The sequence below is a fragment of the Saccostrea echinata genome, unplaced genomic scaffold, assembly GCF_033153115.1.
Source record: "Saccostrea echinata isolate AGI-Se365-2 ecotype Australia unplaced genomic scaffold, CSIRO_AGI_Sech_v1 ptg000009l, whole genome shotgun sequence".
NCBI lineage: Eukaryota > Metazoa > Mollusca > Bivalvia > Ostreida > Ostreidae > Saccostrea > Saccostrea echinata.
The window spans coordinates 37,405,093-37,428,662 of NW_026889758.1; the positions used below are offsets into that span (position 1 = coordinate 37,405,093).

General features: G+C 33.4%; 1 protein-coding gene across 1 annotated transcript in view; it reads right to left on the reverse strand.

Moving 5' to 3' along the window:
- The window catches only part of LOC133183649 (adipokinetic hormone/corazonin-related peptide receptor variant I-like), a 34,453-nt gene that overhangs the window by 5,027 nt on the left and 5,856 nt on the right, over positions 1-23,570 (reverse strand). The window contains exons 2-3 of the mRNA XM_061318583.1: positions 12,632-12,836; positions 5,092-5,229 (exon numbers count right to left, since the gene is read on the reverse strand). Coding sequence (XP_061174567.1) covers positions 5,092-5,229; positions 12,632-12,836 — 343 coding nt within the window. The remainder of the gene's footprint in view (positions 1-5,091; positions 5,230-12,631; positions 12,837-23,570) is intronic.

The following is a 23,570-nucleotide window of genomic DNA, read 5'->3' on the forward strand; positions in this document are numbered from 1 at the left end:
TTTCTCTGTCTGACTTGCCAAGATCTAATCAAGGAAACACAATTTATAGAACGGAATTTAATATTAAAAATACAACAGATGTCTTTGCCCTATATTTTATGATATCTATAATTGCAAATAATCTTAACCCAGAACACGAGCCAGACACTCCTTCTGGAATATTTAACAAAGATTACTGTCTAAGTCATGCGCTAGATAGAAATAATCTACATGTAGTGACGAAAAATCGATTTTTTTAGCATAGGATAGAAACAAATTAGAAAATCAATTAATTTGCAGTGCACGAAGTTGTTAGTATTTATACCTTTTGTTAGCGATATACATTGTTGTTACAATGTTGAAGAAAAAAGCTTTCCTAAAACTAAAACAAAAGGATGTTTAAATCAAGTAAACGATTAGGAATGCAGCTTTAGGTTACAAGTATTTTAATCGTATATTAACTTATGCCCGCGTGGCGCAGTGGTTAAAGCGTCTGCCCTAGAGTAGCGGTGTAAGGAGTTGATCCTTACATCGCGGTTTCGAATCCACTGCGGGATGTTGATACCGGTCCTTCGGATGAAACCGTATAAACCGAGGTCCCGTGTCGCAGTAGGTGTTGGCACGAAAAAGATCCCTCATGACTCAATGGCCCTGCGTGCTGAGCATTTGCAGCCCTCCACCGGCAGGTGCTGGCGTCTCCGTTTGAGTGAAAAATTCAAGAGGGACGTTAAACAACAAACAAACAAAAAAACTTATCTTTCTTTCTCAATCAGGTATTTATATTAATAACTCGGGTATTTTTAATTGGAATATAATTATCAAACTATTCGAATTTGTTTCCTAATTAATACGTGATATCTAAATTATTTTTAAGAGGAATATACACTGTAATTATCAAGTGTTCGAACTTGTTTCCTTCCTAACTACATGTAATAACGCTAACATGCCCTTGGCTTAATGATATTTGTCACATTAGATGAATTTAAGAATAATACACAATAAAATAAATACTGATGAGTATTATATAGGCGAAGTTACATGTCAGAAATATCCCATATTGTACATTGATAATCATGTTTTGTTCATCTTATCGGTGATCGATCTCGATTTTTAGACAGCCAGTAAAGAAAAGGGTATAATCGATAACCAGGCTTAGACAATCGGACGCTTTTGCGCTAATTAATCTACTTATGGACCCCACGATCACAAAACGGGGACATTTTAGTGGTTTTTAATGATAACTCAATAAAACAATGAAAATCAACTGCCATTGGGGTTTCTGATCTAAAAGTTTTCTGATACTGGTGCTACAAAGCCCAAAATATGAACTGATAAAAGTCGTATTAAGAGAAGTATTCCTTCTTAATAAATTGATTGGGGAGCGAATCTTCTGACTTGTTTACTCCTTAGATTTTTAAAGTAAGGTATGGCACATAATGTGCAGAACAGCTATGAACGAATTAACTTACCACTACATATTAAAGTGATTTTATTTTTTTTTCGAAGCACGGATTAAAGAAAAAAAATTTCTAAAAAGAAAATACTGGAAATATAGAAAACATGCGTTTATATGTTTGCATCTCAAAGTAAAAGCAATTTTCCGAAGAAAAAGCTCTTTAGTTCATGTCATAAAGAATTAGCAGGATGCTGCTAATAATTTAGGAGGCGTAATTTGTAAGGTATCTTACTGGATTGCCCGCATCCCGCCCCCCATTACAAATATATATATTATGTGTGTGTGTTATAATGGAACTTCCTTATACAGATTCAGCATGTTAATAAACATGCGTGTCTTGAATAAATTAAAGAAGACGATTCAAAAAGGAAAAATTGAAAGCAGGAGGATTAGATTTCAAACATGCAGTCTCGGTTCTCGTCTTTCTATTTTTTTTAAAAATATCATTCATTAACTAATATGCTATGCTTAAGATACGAGGTTTTGTTGGATAAAATTCTTGAAAGTTTTGCCCAGGCTGCGGAAAAAATCATATAAAACGTACGCACAGAAAATGGATAATTTTAAAAATAATGTACTCATTTCCTGGCATTATTGTTCGCTGATTACCCATCAAACCTATTGATTTCGCTTTCTAAACTTTCTGTAGTTATCTTCCGTGAGAATAGACAGGGCATTACAGATGTGATTACTGTCATTTGATGCTCTACATGATCAACCTATTCAAGCGTATTTCGAGATATGTATTGAATGTAAACCGGAAAATTCTTTCTGCAAGTATCTGAGGGAAGTAAACATATTTTAAAAATGTCAAAGAATTGGATGCAAACTACGTAATCTTATTGGAAGCATACTCTTAGATGAAGCAGTGCATTGACCATTATACCCTCAGTCTGTCCTTTATATTGTATTTTACTCTTGCATATATTTACAATTTCAGTCAGTTCAGATGTTTTGCATTTAGTATTTGTGAACGACTTGCCAATGAAACAATACCAGTTCAAACATTTGTCAAAAACATACAAGTGTATTTATACAGTATTATTTTATCATAGAGTTTTGTTCAAATTTTTCAGTCATCTCCACACTTCCGAATGATAATACAGGAATACTAAAGCAAACTATAAACTTCGTAAAATATTACAAAAAATTTTGGGCGGAGGAAAGTGTTAACGCCTTAATGCATTATGATAGCGAACAATTACTTTCGTTGAACGTATTTTGAATGAAATATAAACCAATATTGTAAAGAAGAGGCCACATGGGCCACATTGCTCACCTGAGCACACTGGTTAGGAAGAAGCAGAAATCAGTATTGAACGAGGGGGGGGGGGGGGGGCTTAAATTTACACTACCTCAGGATGCTTCCATATCAATATTACTAATCATTGCATTGCTGTTCTTAAACAGAAGGATTTTAAAGATATTTTCCCCATGTATTCCTATGTAAAACTGATCGCTCATTCAGGCCCCAGCCTATCCACCCTAAATTTGAACAAATTTGAATTTACACCACATAAGGATGCTTCTATTATAATATAATTAATCATGGCTTTACTGTTCTTGAGCAGAAGAATCTTCTTCAGATTTACTACACCCAGAACTTACATCAATTCCCTTGGATACTTGCCACTGGTGTTTATGACTTTGGACTTTTGAGCTTGAATATTGTTCGTTATCTCCATATATTTCATTTTATACTTTTATTTTGCTCTTACCAATAGCTTTTTTATTGCTGATTCAACGTCCTCTGTAAGCTTCTGAATGTCTGATTTTGCCAAAGTTTCGCCTAATATACCCTTTGGTTTGGCTAGTCCATTCCAGGGGTTGTCAGGTCATTCCTTGAAGTCTTCAATGCGTTTTACTCAAATACCCCTTAACCAGTACACCTATATATTCCTTTGTAAAACTTTGACCCACTGTTTTGGCCCCCGCCCTACCCCTGGGGGTTATGATTTGAACAAACTTGAATCTACACTATCTGAGGATACTTCTATATTAATATGACGAATAATTGCAGAGCTGCTCTTGAGAAAGAGATTTTTAACGATATTTCCTATATATTCTTATGGTAAACTTCGCCGCCTCGGGAAATAGTTTCCTCCCTTGGGGAACCATGACCTCCTGTTGTGGCCCTGCCCTACCTCCAGGGTCATGAATGGAACAAACTTAAATATACATTAGATACTTCTATTATAATATGACTAATCATGGCTTGCTGTTCTCGAGAAGATTTTTAAAAACATATGTAAAACTTCGACCCCCTCTTATGGCCCCGCCCAACCCCAGGGGTCATAATATGAACAAACTTGAATCTTCAGTAGCTTTCACTTGTAATGAAGCTTTCACATAAGTTTCATCTTTTCTTGTCCAGTGGTTCTTGAAATGGAGATTTTTAAAAGATGCCACCAAATTTTCACGAATTCTTAATTATCTCCCCTTGGAAGAGGGCGTGGCACTTCCTGTGAACAAACTTAAATTCCCTTCACCCGAGGATGCTTTATGGCTAGTTTGGTTGAAATTGATCCAGTGGTTCTTGAGAAGAAGTCGAAGGTTAAGAAAACGACGGAGAACAGACGGACGCCGGACACTCTTTGATCAGAAAAGCTCATTTGAGCATTCGGCTAAAGTGAATTAAAAAGGAGCTTTAAATAAATCGAAAGACGGTCAAGAAATATAACCGATTCAAAACCTAATGATCTTCAATGTAAAACCAACAAACTTTAACTGAATAATGGGTATCGGTATGTAATTATCATAAGTGTACCGGGGAATGCTAAAATTTACTTAGGGTTGACGCAAAAGTTTTCACACACTTAGTTTATGTACCATGTAATTATATATTTTCACAATACACTTGACTTTATACAAGTAATATTCTACCAGCAGGCCAAGAATTGTACAATTTATGATCTACACAAACTTAAGCCTTCACACAAGTTCCTTGTTTTGTCCAGTGATTCTTTGGAAAAGAACTAATGAAAAATAAATTACATCTATTTCAATGTCAAAACTTTGATACCCTATTGTGGTCCCTACCATGATTTAAATAATTTAGACTCTACACTACCTCAGCAACCCTTCACTTAAGTTTCATCTTTTCCGGTCAAATAGCTTTTGAGATTTTTTTGAAAAGATTTTTCCTAATTACATATTTTTATGTAAAACTTTTATCCCCTTTTGTGGCAAAAGTGCCTCTGTGGATAATGTTTTAGATTCTACACAACCTTAAAAAACTGTTCATCTTTTATGGCCTTGTTCTTGAGAAATATTTTTAATGACCCACTAAAGTTTTTGCCTTATATTAATTATCTCCGCTTATAATACGACTTGACCCTTCAATTGAACAATATAGAATTTCCTTTTACACAAGAGTACTTTGTACCAACTTTGGTTAAAATTGGCCCAGTGATTGTTGAGAAGGAATGTTTACATCGGACAGCTTGACGGACGCCGGGCACTGGGTGATCAGAAAAGCTCACCTAACCTTTCAGTTCAGGTGAGCTTAACTGAATTTTAAATTCAAACAAATTTAATAAACAAAATTGATAAGCCCCTCATCGTTGACGCTTCTTCGGAGACAAATAGTTTTGAGGAGTATGCAACTACTTATGAACTTTCTCACTCCATTCATTTTCTTTAAAGTGTCATCTTACCTATAACCAGTGTCATTTTTAATGTTCTGATTCGGGCCTTCCCGATGATTCCAGCCCGAGTACATGATATGAGGCCACTTCTGGAAAGCGGGTATGTGTGTGACCGATGTGTATAAAGGCCAAACTCGCGTCGTTCCTCTGCAAATATGAAAACATACAAATGTCTGAATTATAAACTGTCGATCATTTACTCAAATTCTAATATCACTACCTATTGTGAGGGCTATATCATGACTTTGTCAATAATAACACGTTGCTCAATTGAAAAGTTCAACGTATAATTACAGTAATACAGTAAAACTTTGATACTTCGAAGATGGCGGAAATCGAATATATACATATACATGTATATAACAGTCGAAACAGCCAACTCACTTTGACAATTCTCTATACTCAACACATCGATATTCGAGACAAAAATAAATTCAGCTCATTCAGTACATGTATTTCATCGTTCAGTTTTAAATATACCAGCACAGAACAAACTCAGAAACATTATAATTACATAGCAAAACTGCTAACATGCACACTTTAATACAAGGTTGATACATATATAACTGTAGGTAATTATTTACTCTTGATAATTAAAATGCTATTTCGGTTGATACCCGGACCGTTGTACAATTAATCATTCTAAACTAATATATGTAAATGATCGGATTTCCTATTTTTAGGACGAAATTAAACCCTTAATTCAGTATTTAATTTCTAGAATTTTTATCGTACATGCAAGATTATTAATGAGAAAAATATGCGAACAATCTGCTTTATTTTGAGCAAATATTTTTGCGCATGCTTTTATTACTCACTAAATACAAATAGTGTAATGGTATTACTGTTTCTTATGCGTATGCATTGACGAGGTGTAATTATTGCAATTAAATTTACCCATCCATTAAGGACAACCGATACAATATTTCCCCCAAGAATTCGTGATTGAAATATTGCTACTTTAACAAGTTTTCTCACAAAAGATTGTGGTACATTACCAGGCACTTGTGCAAATTTCAGAGGATGGTATTTACTATATAATCATATTGTTGCTGATACAATATTTTTTTTATTTATGTTTTAGACATTGTGAAAATAGTTTAGATATCAGAAGCTAATAATAATTATCAATATTTCTGGTATATAACGATTGATTGATTATTATTGTTTTACGCCGAGTCGGCAATATTTCAGCCGTACTTCGGCGGTATGAATTTAAATATTGTAGGAACGGTTTTGAAATTTTGGGGTTTCTCTGGCGGCCCCCAATGAGCCTACTCTTTTTCGAAAACCAGAGAAACGATCTTTAGCGTGCCAAGGGGGCTTCTATCCTTGACAAAGGGAGCTATTTAACGTCCCATCCGACGGACTTGAAATTTAAAAATAAATGAAAACGGTTAAATTGAAAATTACAAAAAAATACTAATAAAAATATATACATCAAATCTTGTTGCAAAAATCAGTTTCTTGTAAGCATTGTATAATTGTACAAGGATTAATGTTTGTAAAAAGATCAGTTATTCGATAAACGTATCGTCAAACCTTATAATGCTAATATTTCATGTTTGCAGTACTATTTGACATATACCTAAATACTATCCAATGTTAAATACTAACATTATATCAAGTGCCCAGCCTATATCTTGACCTTCCAGTGCCAAAAATAGAAAAAGGAACAGCATTTTCCTGTCTCAATACTTAGGCCTGTGACCTGACTGAAATTAGAATCTACGATTAACATTTTGCTTGAATGGGTTTTTGCAAGTTGACTGACCATCATACAAATAGGAGAGATGCCCCTATGTGGCCTATAATTATAGTTGATGACTTCTTAAATGTGGTATATGACACTGCAAAGTATATTAGCGCCTCATCAGCAGTGGGTGATGAAAATATGGATGGAATTTACAGGGCGAGTGTAATTCCATTGTAATGATGTAAATTAGGATTAATCACTATGGGGAAATGATAATGGCGTTAAAGAAAAAAATATTCTGTAAAATCAATCGCTTCGTGAAAAAAAAAAACTGTTGATACAAAATAACAAAACAATTTTCTAAAAAAAGCAAACTAATAGTTAAAAATTCTTACAAACAAAATACATCTACTAACATCGATGAATAGTATATAATCAAAAATGTATGTAGCATCAAATAGTATGTTGGCAATACATAAACTTCAAACAACTCTTTTAAAAATGTCAAAATGCGAAACCTAAAGTAAAATACAGGGGAAAACGTTAAGAAATACAATAGTTGTTTATTTACACACGACCTTGAGAAAATTTAAATATCTACTTTTATGTATCACAAGCCTCTGATACTCAAAGTTTTACTGCGAAAGCAAGCTTCAGGAAATATCTGTAGACTGTTTACCAGTCTTAAAGCATTTCCAGACACAAAAAGATGGATTGATCGCAGTTGTTTCGACTTAAAACGCTATAATAAATACCTGTAATTGTTACTGAATGTTTGACATATCTGTTGCATGGCAGAAAGGCATTTAAATTTTCATTTAAAGGTATTTAGATGAATTTTTGTATCAAATGTAAAATCTTGATAGTTAAAAAACCAAAGACAAGTTACCATGTATCCCCAACAAAAACGTATTGGACGAGCCAAAAGTATATGATTATGAAATTAAGTATGATCTGTTAAAAATTGAATTCATGTCTGAAATTTCAGGAAACGAAAGGAAATGTATGTATTTCACAACAATATATGAGAATGAGAACGTAAAATGTTAACGCCATACTAATTGATACTCCCCCCCCCCCCTTTTGATTACCGTCAAAATACATGTAAGGACAGGCGGAATAATATTACAGTTAGTAGTCTTTGAATTATTTAGGGAAATGATAAAGAGATATTAATAAACTAAATTAAGTCCTTGTACATTTGTTGCATAACTATTTATTTACCAGCATTTTTCTATCATGCACTCCTGAAGCTTACACTAAAATTCTTGAATAAAAATTCAAAATGTAGTTTTTCTGGAAATAATATCATTTGTATTTGAGTTTATTCTCATGTTGACGTCTCGACTTGAAAAAAATAACTGGGAGTTTTCTTTTGAAATCCTGTTAGAACTTCCATGCAACTTATTTCGCGAAATAACGTTCGAGCATCCTTCCTTCATCTGATCAATGTTTAATTAAGGACTTCCTAATGTAATTTTATGAGGAAATCAACTCGCCAAAATAAAGTTATACCCCATCAAAGATATACGCACAGTAGATGTAAGCAATAAATATGTTATTTCATTATACGATTAAACGTTCTTTTTGAAAAATTTATCGATGTGTAAACTCTTGACGTTTTACTCACAAACTAAATAAAAGTGCGAAGCACTTTTATGTTAAGTTTAGGAGTAAAATGTCAAGAGTTTACAAATCGATGAAATTTTCAAAAAGAACATTTAATTCTTATAATTCCAATTACGAAGTTTTAAAATTATTTCACTTTGAAGCCTCCATACAATCCGTTATCTCTATATACAGCGTAGGAATACTTTATGTTGCGATGTGGAAATGAAACGTAATCGAGATGAACATCGATAAAGTTTAATCTAAATTGTCAAAACATTCAATAAAACAAACTTAGAAAAACTCTCCGAATATTGTTTAAGTCAACGAATATCGTAAATACAAGAAGACTTCAGAAGAATTCGTCCTTGACCATGCCATGTTGACATAATGACAAACGCTCTAAAATGAAAGTAGCATACCGACGACACCCTTGATTTGCTCGGGACAGAATATAGAATGTAGAAATATGAATTTGATGTTAATAAGGCAAGAGTCTGAGGTACGTCTCTCTTTTCTATCACCTACCGAGAAGTGAGATGATTTGCTTAGCATTAGGAACGACAATAATATCCTATGAGAGATTTTAAATAAAAATTCACACTCGTGATCTGACAGTTACATAGACATAACATCCCTGTCTGTCGATCAGTCCTGTTTGTCATAAATTTTGTTTTTATTTAATTTAAAGTTTCTGAAATCGTTTAGCTAAAACAGACTAGAAGTAACGATTTGTGTAAAAAAAATTTACGATAATAGCTAGGCCAAGAAGGTAGTTCTGGTTGAGAGATTTATCGATGTGCAAGCTTTTTCTTGAATTTATTCTCGTCCAATCAAAATCATCAAATAAAATTAAGATTGGAATTATTTTATTATATTGGGGGGAGGGGCAATTTTGTTGCTGTGAATTCTTACTTCGTTCAACAACATGGCTTGCACATTTGCTTTCTTGATAAATGGTATCATTTATAAGTTGGTAAGTTCCAAGGTTACGGACTCTAAAATACAAAGATAAACATCCTCTTGTTTATTTTGAAAAACATACTTAACCCGTATAATTAATTTTTTCAAAGCCAATTACAGAGCAACGTTTTGCTATTTATCGATCTCGTGCATGTTCTTCCCTGAATCAAAGAATTAGAACATCGTAAGATGAAAACAGTACATGTAGTCAAATGGTCAATCACTTGATTGCTAAATTTAGAAAAAATCACCCTTGCATGACTCTACACACAAATACTTGTAGCTGTACAAAGCAGATTAAAAATATTTAGGGGAAACGATTGACCAATTAAACAATACCTTTTGATAGTTTTTACGAGGCTTGAATTTGTACATGTAATATGGTGTGCTTGCTAAACCAATGTAAATATTTAGTTGTTGAGTTGTTGTTGTTATAAGGGTTGTTAAAATTCTGAAAATACAATATATTTCCTTTGCTCTCCACCATTCTCATTCTTTCGAATTTCCTCTCCACATGTGTAAGCAAGTTTACAAGTTTATATTCCTCCCCCTACAATTAAAATTATTTACACTGTTTTCAAGAGTATGCTGTCGTTATGGAAGTTAAATTTATTCTGTGTTTACTTCATATCAAATAAAACATTTTATCAAAGGGCGATATCTAGACCGTCCCCCGAGTCATGAGTTTCTCGGGCAATGGATCTCATCTGGACTGACAAAATTGAACAGTTTGGTTAGGGCTATATAATCAATTTAAAATATGATACAGTGTATTAATGCAGCTTGTCTCATAGAAGTTCAGGAATATGAGCATCTAAGCCTTACCCTGCCGGGAGGCATCAATTTTACATTTTTGGGTCACCCGAGTCAATTAGATGTCAAATTGCTGTGTCCTTCAGCCATGCTTGACATTTTAACAATTCCAGCTTTTTTTCTAGAGCGACTGCGCCAATTCCAGCCAATTGTGGTATATAGCATCAATGGGTGAAGGAGAACAAAATTTATGGTCTCTACGTTCCTGGGGCTTGATATATATGACAAAACCATCAAAATTAGCACAATCTTAAAAAAAGGATTTTTATTCCAGGTCAGCAAACAAACAAAACTATTGTAATAAGCAATGAGCCCTCCATCAAAATTGTGAAATTCATGGTCTCTGGGTTCAGGTTCCTGGATGGAACTAATTAGTTGGTCATATATTGAAAATACATCATATAAAATCTTCTTACACCTAAACATTTAGCAGGCAAAGTGTTTGCATGATTATGATGGATACCAAACATTTTACCAAATTAAGTTCTGAAATTAATAACCCCTCCCTAGGGTGTGGCTTGATTGATCAAATATTGAACAGTCATATTACGTTTTTGAAATCTATAACTAACACTTAGGTCTCTACCACAATTGTAAAATTCATTGTGACTGGGCCCATGGCTGAGGTCCTAGAAAAGGGCTTGTTTAGTTAGATATATATCTTTTAAAAATTTATTAAATCTTCGAGAATCTTCTAGTTAGCAAACTGGTTATTTGTTAACTGTTACAGTAAATGGATGACCCTTCACCAAAATTGTAAAATTCATGTCTCCTGGGTCCTACTGAGCTACTATTACGGCCAAATGAGTAATGAAAGACAAAATTAATTTTCAGATGACCAACTTACGCCCACCTCGGGGTCTGAACCATGGACAAGGAGACCATAAATTTCTATAGAGGGCCTCGTGCTAATTATTATCAAGAAAGTATTTTGCATGACACAGTCTGTAAATAAATAATATTTTCAAATGTGTAATGTATTTCAATATATACTGAAATGCAAAAGAAACGCAACAAGCAGTAAACTACATACATGTATTTTTGATTTTTTTTTTATCTTAATTATGATTTTCAAAAATGAATACAGTAAGGTAAATCTCGATTTAAAAACATCAGAGATTTGATAAATATGTTGAATGATTTTCTTTTAATTTTAGAAAGTGACACATATCTGTCAAAACATCTCCCTCCCCACCATTCATTTACAGCGTACAAGACCGCCATGCGAAACAATTGCAGCTTGATTTCTACGATGCATTAGGTTTATCAATCTCGAGATCTGAGCGAAAGAAATATTCTTTGGCATTTTTAATTGCCCGTTTTTTTTTTCAGATGATGGGGTCGAATTTTCTCGAAACTAGCGCAGTTTATTAACCCTTTGACTTCCGGTCCACGGACTGTTTGTTTGTTTATTGTTTTTTAACGTCCCTCTCTCGCAATTTTCACTCATATGGAGCTAGGTAAAACATTGTGACATACAATTTAGTTACAGATATAACCACATCTGAGGTCAAGATTTATTTTATTATTAATCCAGTAAAAGACTGAGACAAAGGCTTGGACACAACGAACCTGTGACCTTTGCAGAAGGTCTCTACTAATTCCCTACGTTTCACAATTCCAACATTACAATGTTATGTCCCTATCAATGCATCTTAGCACAGAATCATAACACACTTCTTACAAAGTAATTGCCAGGACAGGATTGATTTGCACTTTTGAATAATTTTATTACAGTCAGATGACCTTGGCTTACGGTTATTACCACTCTCTACCATGTTGTGGTTCACTGTGCGTTTAAAACGGCATTTGCAATCGACAGGCGATAAGAAGTCATTTTTAGGAACTAGATCTGGGCCTCAGATGGTAGATAGCCGTCACGGTAGCTCAGTCGATAGAGCGCTCGCTCCGTGATCGGAAGGTCGTGTGTTCGAATCACGGCCGCGACTGACCTAAGTGGATAAAAAATAGGTAGCAACTGTTCCTTCGCCAGGCGCTCCGCACTTTGAAGTGAGAGTTGCGGGTCCTTTGGATGAGACCTAAAAAACCGAGGCCCTTTTATACTCTAGGCGTCAGCACCATAAAGAACCCTCACTGCTCAATGGCCCTTAGTGGCGAGTATAGGTCTAAATTTGATGCCCTTAAACGGTATATAGTAACGTCTCTATGAGTGAAAAAATTCTCGAACATGAATAACGTCCCGTAAAACAACATACAATCAAACAGATTGTAGATATTGATAAAAATTTAGTGTGAATCGACCTCCCCCGCCAATCCAAGATGGCGAGTGCCATCCCTTTAATTTGTAATTATACTTAAATTTTTAAGCACAACTTTCATAAGCAGTTTTTGATGAACACATTACACTGTATACGAAAGTGTATACCCTGTAAACGCCATCCTAAAATCGAGTCTTTTGGATAAAGAAAGAACCTTGCAGATCTAACACAAGGAGTATGAAGAACTAACCTTCGTCTCGTCTGGCTGTTTTAGACACTTTGTATAGAATGAGAGAATATGAAGTTGTGATGATGACCAGTGGTAACAGGTACACAGTGATTACGTTGAATAAGTTGTACGCTAGTTCGTGTTGCTCTGTCGGGAAAAAGTTGAACGTCACGCACTGCTCAAACCACGTGAATTTGGGATGACGCTCCACATGAAAAATGATACTCTGAAAAATAATAAAAGCTGACTGAGAAATTTATTACAGCAAAAGTGAGTTTGGTGGTGGTTATTGTTTTGACGAAAAAGGAAGACACAGTCTAGGTGGTCAATGACACTTGGTTTAACTGGATTTAAAAATATAAGCTGGTTGATGAATTCTTTGCTGCTTGATGTTTTATTGTAGAAGAAAGTTTTATGATGTTGCAAGTCTGCATGTCGATCTTGTGTTGTAAAAGGGTAGTGTTTTCTTTGAAATGACCGATTATTTGGTTCCAAATGATTTATTTATTTTGCTAAGTTACCATACGGGAATATCTTCATTTTTTTATTTTATAAGAATTTAACAAAAATGGATGATTTATGACAAACAACTCCTCTAGCAGAATATTTTATACAGTTCAACGCGTAACTTCAAGGGGCGAAAAGTTAACATGCAGAAGTAATGTAATAAAAAGGATAAAAAAATGTTTACTTTTAACCGATATCAAGGTAACGAGACCGAAAATGAACGAAAGAAATGAAATAAGATACATCTGCAACAACTTATCAATATTAACAGGAAGGTATTAATGACTCCAGGAAAATGTTTTCTCTGATAAAGATAAACCCCCGGATGATCGAAATAGTAAATATCAGTGTGTCATCTAGTTTAAAAACAGTACGAAAACTAAAATCAACAAGAATCAATGTCATATTTGGACCAGAAGTCCTAGTTCCTACAAAATTTGTGTATGTATTTAAAGACTGTGCAGAAATCTCTCCTGTCTTGTTTTCTAAATAGTTTTGTTGTTTGAAATGAAGATGAATAGTGTTCAAAAGTCCAAATAAACAATATAAATTGAGAGCAAAGCAATTACGGACCCCCGAAAACGTCAGATGCCATGGAGGGGTAAGCATTCTGTCGATCCGACCGAGCCTTTGTCTTGATTGGATGAATGAATAAATCTGTAGTCGCATCAGTATGGAAATAATGGCCTAACATTTTTTTTTTATTAGAAACGTCAGTCAACATTCGACCTAGCGACAGGTTGAATTTGCAAAAGATCATTATATCGACTATAAAACTTGCGAAATATTTAAACCAGATTGTTGATAACCTTGTAACATCAACGTATTTGGCAGTAGCCTATCTCGGTTAAGAAATTGATCGTTCACAGAATATGCACCTGTGTATCAAATCAACAGGGAGATAAAAACATCGTATGCAGGTGATAAATAACAACCGAGTAAGTTTTCGTTGAAAATTTCCCACACTTACGTTATTGTACAATGTAATGTTTCTAAACAGATTTCTAGACATATGTTAAAGTAAACGAGATTTTGCAGGTTGCTAAAAGATGAATTGGTGTGCTCCATATTTTAATTTAAAGCTCGGTATTTCAAAACTCTAAATCATAGGTTGTAAAATAAAAAAAAACAACAAAAAAAAAACAGGAATTTGAATGATACAACCACCAAGTTGATCTCCTAGTGGAAAATGCACTTGACTAACAAAGAAAGAAATTATATATGTTATAAAATAAGAAGATAGAATGGAAATGATCACATTTATAGAAATAAGACATTCAAAAGAAATGTTAGAAATAGTGACGAGAACACAAGAAAATTTACAAAAATAAGATAAAATGAAAATAAAGTTTACAAGCTATTCAAAAGATATTTTGAAATAGTGACGAGAACAAAGGAAAGATGTGTTAATGAATCACACTTCAGATTATTTAGGTCCCGCAGTATGCTTTAAGTTTTGCTACATCAAAATCTAGATCATATATAAAGGCAGCAATTGATGAATGTACAGCTAATATAAGAAACAGTAGTTTCGTAGGAAGCCTATCAGACACTGGTAATTAATGCTTCTTGCCAAGCTTCAGGCATTATTCACAATGACTTGAAACCAAGCGTAACTTGAAAATATGTACATTTTGTGACCGAGTGGTATTTTTTTTAAATCTGGAATAATTACTAACACTTCCCTCGGCTGGCATTCATTTCAAAGATGCAAGATAAAGCAATTTGATCAGAATTAGGAAAAATTCTGGAATACATGTTTTATATTACTGAATTCGTATTTATACATTGCTGATACTTCAAATTATTCAATTTTTCAGGCATTCTGAATGATTTTTTTTTTTTGGCGAAAAGTATAGGAATACAGATAGCAGACGTGTCTTTGAATTTTATTAAAATTTAAAAAGCCAGTGAATGAATTAATTGGGGATTTATTGGTAAAAGGCTTACGATCAAGTATGAAAATCCAAGTACATCAAACCGATTGATTGTTTTACGCCGAGTCGGCAGTATTCCAGCCATATTTCGGCAGTAAGACTTGAAAGATCTAGCAATTTTAGTTTGACAAGTGATCCTTTCCTCGTTACTCGTTGTGGCGTTTTACACTTCCGGTACAAATAAACATTTTTGAAAAGTAAGTCTTGGGAAGTGTTAATATGATCAAATTGGAAACACTTGTAAACATGGAGCATAAAAAACTTAAAACAATTATGGTTAGTTTCCCAACAAAGTTAGCTCACTAAGCCCAACTTTTGAAAGAAATTCTTAACAATAATAATTGTCATTTAAAAATAGAATCTATATTAAGAAAGCTTGTGTGTGTGTGTGGATTCTTTCTAATATGCAATTTGACAAAATAAATTAAAAAAAAATGGAAAAAAAAAAATTAAACAAGATGTGTTTGTGAAACACTGATGCCCCCCGTATGACAACTTATAGCAAAGGTTGAACTTTCTCAAATGCAAATTAAATATGTTGCTACCCAAAGTAAGGTCTCGTCTCGAGAAATATACCCGTGAAATATGAAAGCCCCAGCAGCAACCATTGAATAGATATGGAAATGGTTATAGTTTTTCAAAAGTAAGTCAAACATCAAGGTCAAAATTAATGGTGCCCAAGGAAAGGCCTTCTCACAAGAAATATACATGTGAAATATGAAAGCCGTAGCACAAATCGTTCAAAAGTTATGGCCAAGATTAAAGTTTTTCAAAAGTAGGTTAAACTCCAAGGTCAAGGCCAATGGAATACAATTGTTGGTATCCAAAGGAAGGTCTTGTCACAAGGATTACATATGTGAAGTATGATAGCCCTAGCGAGAATCATTTAAAAGTTATGGCCAAGGTTAAAGTTTTCCAAAAGTAGGTCAAACTCAAAGGGTGAAAGTTGTCGGTATCCAAAGGAAGCTCTTGTCACAAGGATTACATATGTGAAGTATGAAAGCCCTAGCACTAACCCGATTTTGCAGACAAACAGACAGAAGACGGACGGACAGAGCAAAAACTATATACCCCCGAATCTTCTAAAAACTTATGTACACCGACCTATTAGCTATAGGACAGCTTGAATGATTCCAGCACTATTAGATTTTACAAAACCACTCTTCAGTATCATTCCAAAGCTCTTACCAAATAAAATTCAACAAATAGATGCAATTGATTTAATGTCATTGTTAGAAAAACTGCATGACGGAGATTCTTTTATCCTAAGTATAAACAAAAAATAAATTTGTTGGAATTACATGTATGTAAAATTCGGAACCAATTAAGTTTTGATTTTTGTGTAACTTTCAATGGGAGTTTAAAATTGGCTCCATTCATTCAAAGCGACTAAATGTCCATCTTCATTGCATTTTAATACTGAAGTTCTTGTTGTTTTTTATAAACGAGAATGTTATGCATGGTTTTACATCCTTTTATATTGATATAGAACATCTTAATAGAACTAAGTATATTTTGTCCATGAAAACATTACATCATTCTGTTTTTTATTCAAAAATTTGTCTAAATTGTCTGTTTCAGACCAGAATATTCATAAAAAAAACTGTATACAATGAGTCAATTTTAGCTCCCATAAACGTAATTCAGATATGTAAAATTGTTTTGTCCATTTGTCTCATTTTTATACATTTAATGGCAGTGTATGACATCAGAAATGATGTTATTCTTGCGATTCAATCAAAACGAAACTTTATCTCATCAAGTCCTTTGTTTCAATATTAAGTTCATTAAAGTTGTCAAGGCTTTAAAAATTCTTATCAAAGTCAAACAAGTCGCTTTTGAAAACAAACCAACATTAAAATAATCTTTAGCTTAATACATGTATTTTCTTAAACGACTCTCAATGACTCCGGGGATTTTAAACTTCGATAGTCCGACAAAATATGAAAAAAAAAAAAAAAAAAAAAAAAAAAAAAACGCAGGATGTTTTTATTGAATCAATGACGTCAGTAAGTTGGATCGGTAGCTTACTATTAGTTTTCTTTAAAAAAAGTAAAATTAGATTAATAAAAATACCCATATTTTATTCCCTGTATTAAAAAAAAGAAGTTCATTATACACCATTTTCTTGAATTAACATTACTGTTTTCTAAATTCGTTAATGAATGAAAAATTATCATCTTTGTAATGTGCAAACAAAGTGCTTGCCTTTTTGTACTTGTTCTAAAACCTACAAAATTGGGGCTGTTTTCTCTGCAATACGGTATTTCATGAAAGAAAAAATACAGAGTGTAAAAGGGAATATAACACTTCTTTTTTAAAATTATCTGATTAATGTTTCCCTATCAAGAAATCTAACTTTATGGTTTACCTTCCTAATGGATAAGGTATAACACCTAAACGGAATAAATTATTTAAACCTTTGTCTTGGAGTCCATCTTCAGTGCATATTAAACGCAATAAAATTATAGGCATGGTAAAGCATTAATTAACATAAAAGCTTTACTTAGAATCCAGTTCTGTGAAATCTTTGATTTCTATCGTTGCTTCTATGAATTATATAAGTACACCCATTAAACCTGGAGTAGAGAAGCAGTATTCGATTGTATCAATCTGAATCTCGTTATTGGTCTAAGTTTGTTGGCAGTTTACCACGATCTTATATACATGTATATATATATATACACATATCTTCAAATGCCAAGACTTTGCTATCTAAAGGAAGTTGGATATAATACGTGTATTTTGACGATATGTTACATATCAATGGAATAGAATAATTACTCCTATCTTTAGTTTCTGCTGTGATGAACAGCGAATTCACTTAAATGCATAAACTCGAACAAAAATTGAATGTTTAAAAAAAAATCCGGAAGTTTAGCATTATTTTTTTCTTCTGCTCTATAACTTTATGATCAACAAAGGATTGTTGGAATTAGTCATGTATTAATATGTTTAATGAACACTGATCTATCACAGGATCAAAGTAGAGCATTAACATAAAAGCTTCATTTAGCATCCGGTTCTATGAAAGCTTTGATTTCTATCGTTGCTTCGATAAGTCATATAAACTTGGAATAGAAATGCAGTTTTCGAATTTTGAATGTTTGTCCCCCTCTTTCACTTAAAGTTGGAGGTATCAATTTGGGTCCGTCCGTCTGTCTGTCAATCTGTTACACAATTGTTTCCAGACGATATACATGTAGAAGCCTTTGAGATATTGCATTGAAATTTTATATCTTACACCCTATGGGCTAAAGAAGAACCCAATTTATTGAGTTCAAAAGTTCAAGTTTAGAAATTCAAATATTGCTAGAAATGGTCTCCAGATTATATCTCTAGTTCTCTTTGAGCTTTTGCAATGAAAATTTATATTATAGCTTCCAGTGACCTAAAGACGCCCCTATTGATTTTGAGGTCAAAGGTCCAGGTCAGAAATTCATACATCTGTAGGCTTTTCTTATGAAACTTAAGGTCATGTATTTCTTTAACTCAAGAAAGATCTTTCTCGACTTTAGCCTTAAGAGTTGGAAGGTCATGGTCGATCTTTCTTCTTTCTCCACCTGCTTTTTTCAGGTTTTCCTTGCTCCTTTTTTTTCCCTTAAGCTGGGGACACAAATTTCCTGAATTTGCTTGTTTACTGAGTATTTTTTTTTTGTTCATAGCATTATTTATCATACTGTTGACATGTAACAAAAGCTGAAAATTCCGAGCATTGATATTGGCAATGTTTTGCACTTTTAAACCCTTTGATTTGTTGTCACTTGTATGAAAATCCTAGGCAATGATTTTATGCTTTAAAAGCTTCTGTTCTAATATAACTAGATGCATGTACAGTTAAGATGATTTTATTTTGATAGCGTTTCCATTTTAAACACCTCTTTGACGATTATCTTGGACCATAACGTCTGTTAACTAAATCACCCAAGCTTAGTTGAAAGCTGGATTTCTGAAAATAACAATTTAATAATATTTCCATGATTTAATTATGAATCTAATTATAATCTACGATCTATAAGGATCGTGTTTATCCCAAAGCTTTAAACATTAAGTTTGAGTCCTTTGTAATCTTTACATTTGCTTGCTTGCATGATGTCTTTTAACGGTATTTAATCGAGAATTTTTCGAGCGGGCATAAACGTCTTTTCTGTAATTAATGTGTCATACTTAAAGCGAAAAAGAAATCAATTGCGACACAAAACGACTGCATACGTTGTACGTCCAGTAATCATATTTCAACATCTCACGGGGATGACATGTGCCTAACAGTCGCGATACTACAAAACCTCTCCGGAGAGGTTGTCCGATTAAGCTGTTGATTTAATTTGCGCAATGTCGTTTATTTACACCATATGCTATGGCAAGCTGGAATCTAACAAGAACATATTAACATCATATCAGTGTAACCCTATTTTTCTGACATGAGATCCACATGCGAATCATTCTGCGACAAGTCCATCCATATATAAAGACATATTTTATAATGTCTACTAACAATTTTGGTAATTGTACGCAATATTTAAAAGTACTCAGTATTAACTTTTAGATCAGTTTATAAATAATCACTTCTGTTATTCTTAAGGAATTCTATATTTTTACTCAAATTTTTGTGATATCAATAAGATTTTTTTAAGACATGATGGAAGATACTTTTACATTTTTTTTTCTAATGGCTTAGTATTGGACATCATGCGTGACCCGACTTGCTGCCAAGGATAGGGCATCCACTAAACTTTAGAATCTAAATTTCATTTACCAATTTATTCATGCCTCCAATTTACCGTTCAAAGCTTTCTTGTTCCTAAGGAGATTTTTGACCCCCCCCCCCCCCCCCGTTTATTATTTTATATTTACACCTATTGTGTTCTGTACTTTGATTCCGTGTTTTTAACATTTTATTTTGCATTAGTTGGGGATGCTTCTATATCAGTATCAAAGTGACAATTTGCAGTTTTGCTGTTCTCAACACGGTTTATAGACTTGTTTTTGATATAATGCTGCTATATTAATTTTGACCGTTTATTATGGTCCCATCATGTAATGACTTGAACAAACTTTAATCTACTCTATATAATTGATTTTGATCTGTTTCACCATGCAGTTTAGGTTCAATATTGGGAAAGATTTGCCATCACGCAGCTACAAACAGCATCTTTGAGCATCTCGGGTCAGTTAAAAAAAGAAAACTGTTAAATTATTCAAAACAATCCTGCGTCTAGCAGTATGTCATATGTAACATTTCTTTTGCCCCCCCCCCCCCAATACTGTAAAGTTGCGACGGTTTTTGTTACGTAACTTAAGTCTACCAAGTGTTGAAAACTCGTTGCAAAACTGAGAATTCATATTGTGTACGAAATAACTCTTAATCAAAGAGTACTGTATCGGTTTAAATCAACAAGTTCTTAAAATAATTCTCAATACTAATTATGTATGAGAATAGATTTTATATCTAGTAAAAACAAATTGTGTTATACTTTGTTATCCCTTTGTTTTCCCAGTAAGGACTATTTTCAATTTCTGAGTATCATAGTCTTCTGACACATAATGAACTATTGTAATAATAAGTCGTTAAAGATTTTAGGCAAATTTTTAATATTTTTTATTTTAGACTATTTACTTCGTCGATAAAGTACAGTTTAAGAGTTACACATAAAACTATGTTTCAAAATTATATTGTACTGTTATTTCAATTAAAAAAGGGGTTGAATATATTAATACCATTTTCCAATCATGTATATACTTTCTGCAATGTTGCCTCCATATTTCTGAATTAAAGGCTCCTTGGCAAGAAAAAAAAGCTTTGTTTGTTAATACGGGAATTAATGATTGCAACCATTGCAGAAAGAATAATATCCGTAATGAATTTTTATGCTCCCGCCATAAAATGGGCATTTAATGTTACCCTGTTACGTCATTCCGTCATCATTGCCTTTCCGTTCATTATCTTGGCAACAGTTGCACACATACAACTCAAATTTGACATATTGATACGTCATAGGAAGTCAATTTCGAATTTGGTCGTGGTCCGATGATTTTTTACGGAGTTATCCCCCTTCAACTTAAGATAAAAAATAAGAATCTCTAACTTTTGTAGGGATGAATGTATCAGGTTTAAATTGCATGTGAAAGTATTTTACCAGAAAATATAGTCGCCCGCGTGGTGCAGTGGTTAGAGCGTTCGCTCTAGAGTCGCGGAGTAAGGAGTTGATCCTTACGTCGCGGGTTCGAATCCCACTGCGGGACGTGGAGACCGGTCCTTAGGATGAGACCGTATAAACCGAGTTCCCGTGTCGCAGTAGGTGCTGGCACGAAAAAGATCCCTCACTGCTCAATACACTGAGTGCCGAGTATAGGTCAAAATTTGTAGCTCTCCACCAGCAAGTGGTGGCGTCTCCATATGAGTGAAAAATTCTCGAGAGGGACGACGTTAAACAATAAACAAACAAACAAATCCAGAAAATATAGGTCAAGTTCGAATTTGGTCGTGGATTTTTGACAATGTTATCCCTCTTGAACTTAGAAAAAAAAGAAGAAATTTTCAGTTTCCGCTCTCTAACTTTTGTAGGGATGTATTTATAAGGTTGACATTACATACATGTATGCAGGTATTTTACCAGAAAATACAAGTAAAGTGTGAATTTGGTCGTGGTCCAATGATTTGACAGAGTTAAACCTCTTGAACTTAGAAAAAAATAAGAAATTTTCAGTTTCCGCTCTCTAACTTTTGTAAGGATGCACGTATAAAGTTGAAATAATTGCATGTGCAGGCATTTTACTAGAAAATACAGATTAAGTGTGAATTTGGTCGTGGTCCAATGATTTTTGACAGAGTTACCCCTCTTGAAGTTAGAAAAAATAAATTTTCAGTTTCTGCTCTCTAACTTTTGTAGAGATATATGTATAAGATTGAAATTACATATGCATGTATTTTACCAGAAAATGCAGGTCAAGTTCGAATTTGGTCATGGTCCTATGATTTTTGACAGTAATCCCCCTTGAACTTGGAAAAGATTTAAAAATTCACAATTTCTAATCATTATTTCGGCTGCAAATGTGCAATTTGAAATTTTGGCTACTCTCAATGAGGAACTCAGCATCTTTTTAATATCAACATTGGAGTACTTGTGTGCATTAAGAATCAGAATGATTTTAACAAAGTAATTTTGTAGATGAACAATCACAGGGGACGAAAACTCCCGGGTCCCATTTTTATTGAAACGGTAGTTGTCCATGATATCAAAAAGCCTAATATTTATTTTTTTCGTGAGGAATGGTTATATAAGGTGATAAAAATTCATACATTTTGATGTTACTGACTGGAGAAATATTGTAATTTTAAATTTTCAAGAGTTCTTTAAATAGAATTTTTGAGAATTTACACCACTTTTTGAATAATTAATGTTGTTTTAGGGTACGTCTGAAGTATCTCCTTCAGAGCAGTTATTATTTTTGTGAGGAGTAGATTGGGGCTTGAAAGAGCATTTGCTGGAACCTGCAATATATCATTTGTTTGAAAGGATTTTTATGAAGTTTAGAAGGGTAAATCAGATTCATTTTTGATGAATGGAATGTTAAAAAACATGACTGAAACATGTATTTGAAGAACTTCATTCTTGGAAAGTAAACGGGAAGTATGAAGTTGGATTTCCAGAAGTAGAATTAAAACAATTCTAAGTAGTTAAGAGTTAATGAATTGATGAAGGACAGATAATACAAACTTTTATCAAAAAAAATGAAAATAACATAAGTCAGGTTTATATAAGTAAAATAAACACGTTTAACACGCTTTTACTTTTTCATTCAAAGTTTAACAATAATGGGATTTAAAGTAACAAAAAATTAATAGGTTAATGAAGATGGTTGCAGAAAGGTAAAATTTTGAACACCATAGATAGTTTAAAATTTCTTAATGATTTAGAAATTTGTTATTTGCATCATTTACAACCAAAATAGGTAAAAAAAAATATATACCAATCCAGGCATCCATTTTTTGTTTCTATCCTCTGTCCTTAACGGGGATCGGTTTTCATAAGAAGCAAAGGAGAAAATATTCAGTGGATGTAAAGATTTATCATTTCAAGTAATATGTCTGCTTGAATAAAAACCTTTCTACTTAGCAATTGTAATTTTACCCTTGTGGGTAGTATTGATACACTGTGTATGCATCTGGGTCAATAACAATTAGGACATATTACTGGTTTCTGCCAGAGGGCTTCATCACATAAAGAATGCATACACTACCCTTTGGGAAGTTAAAGAAGAAATACTCAACCATAATAGCCCCCATTAATCAAGCTATGGATTATGTAGATTTTTTTTCTACATTTTTGTCCATCAAGTAAGAAAACATCCACTTCTCTTACTTCCTAGCATGAGGGTGAGTTTGTTGAATGGTACAGTTTGTACATGTATAAATACGTAATAAGGTTATAACGACAGCTGGTGTAACATGTTACTCATTGTGGATTCTCTCTTAATTTACACAGTAGTTTCTTTACTCCGTGTTCTGATATAAA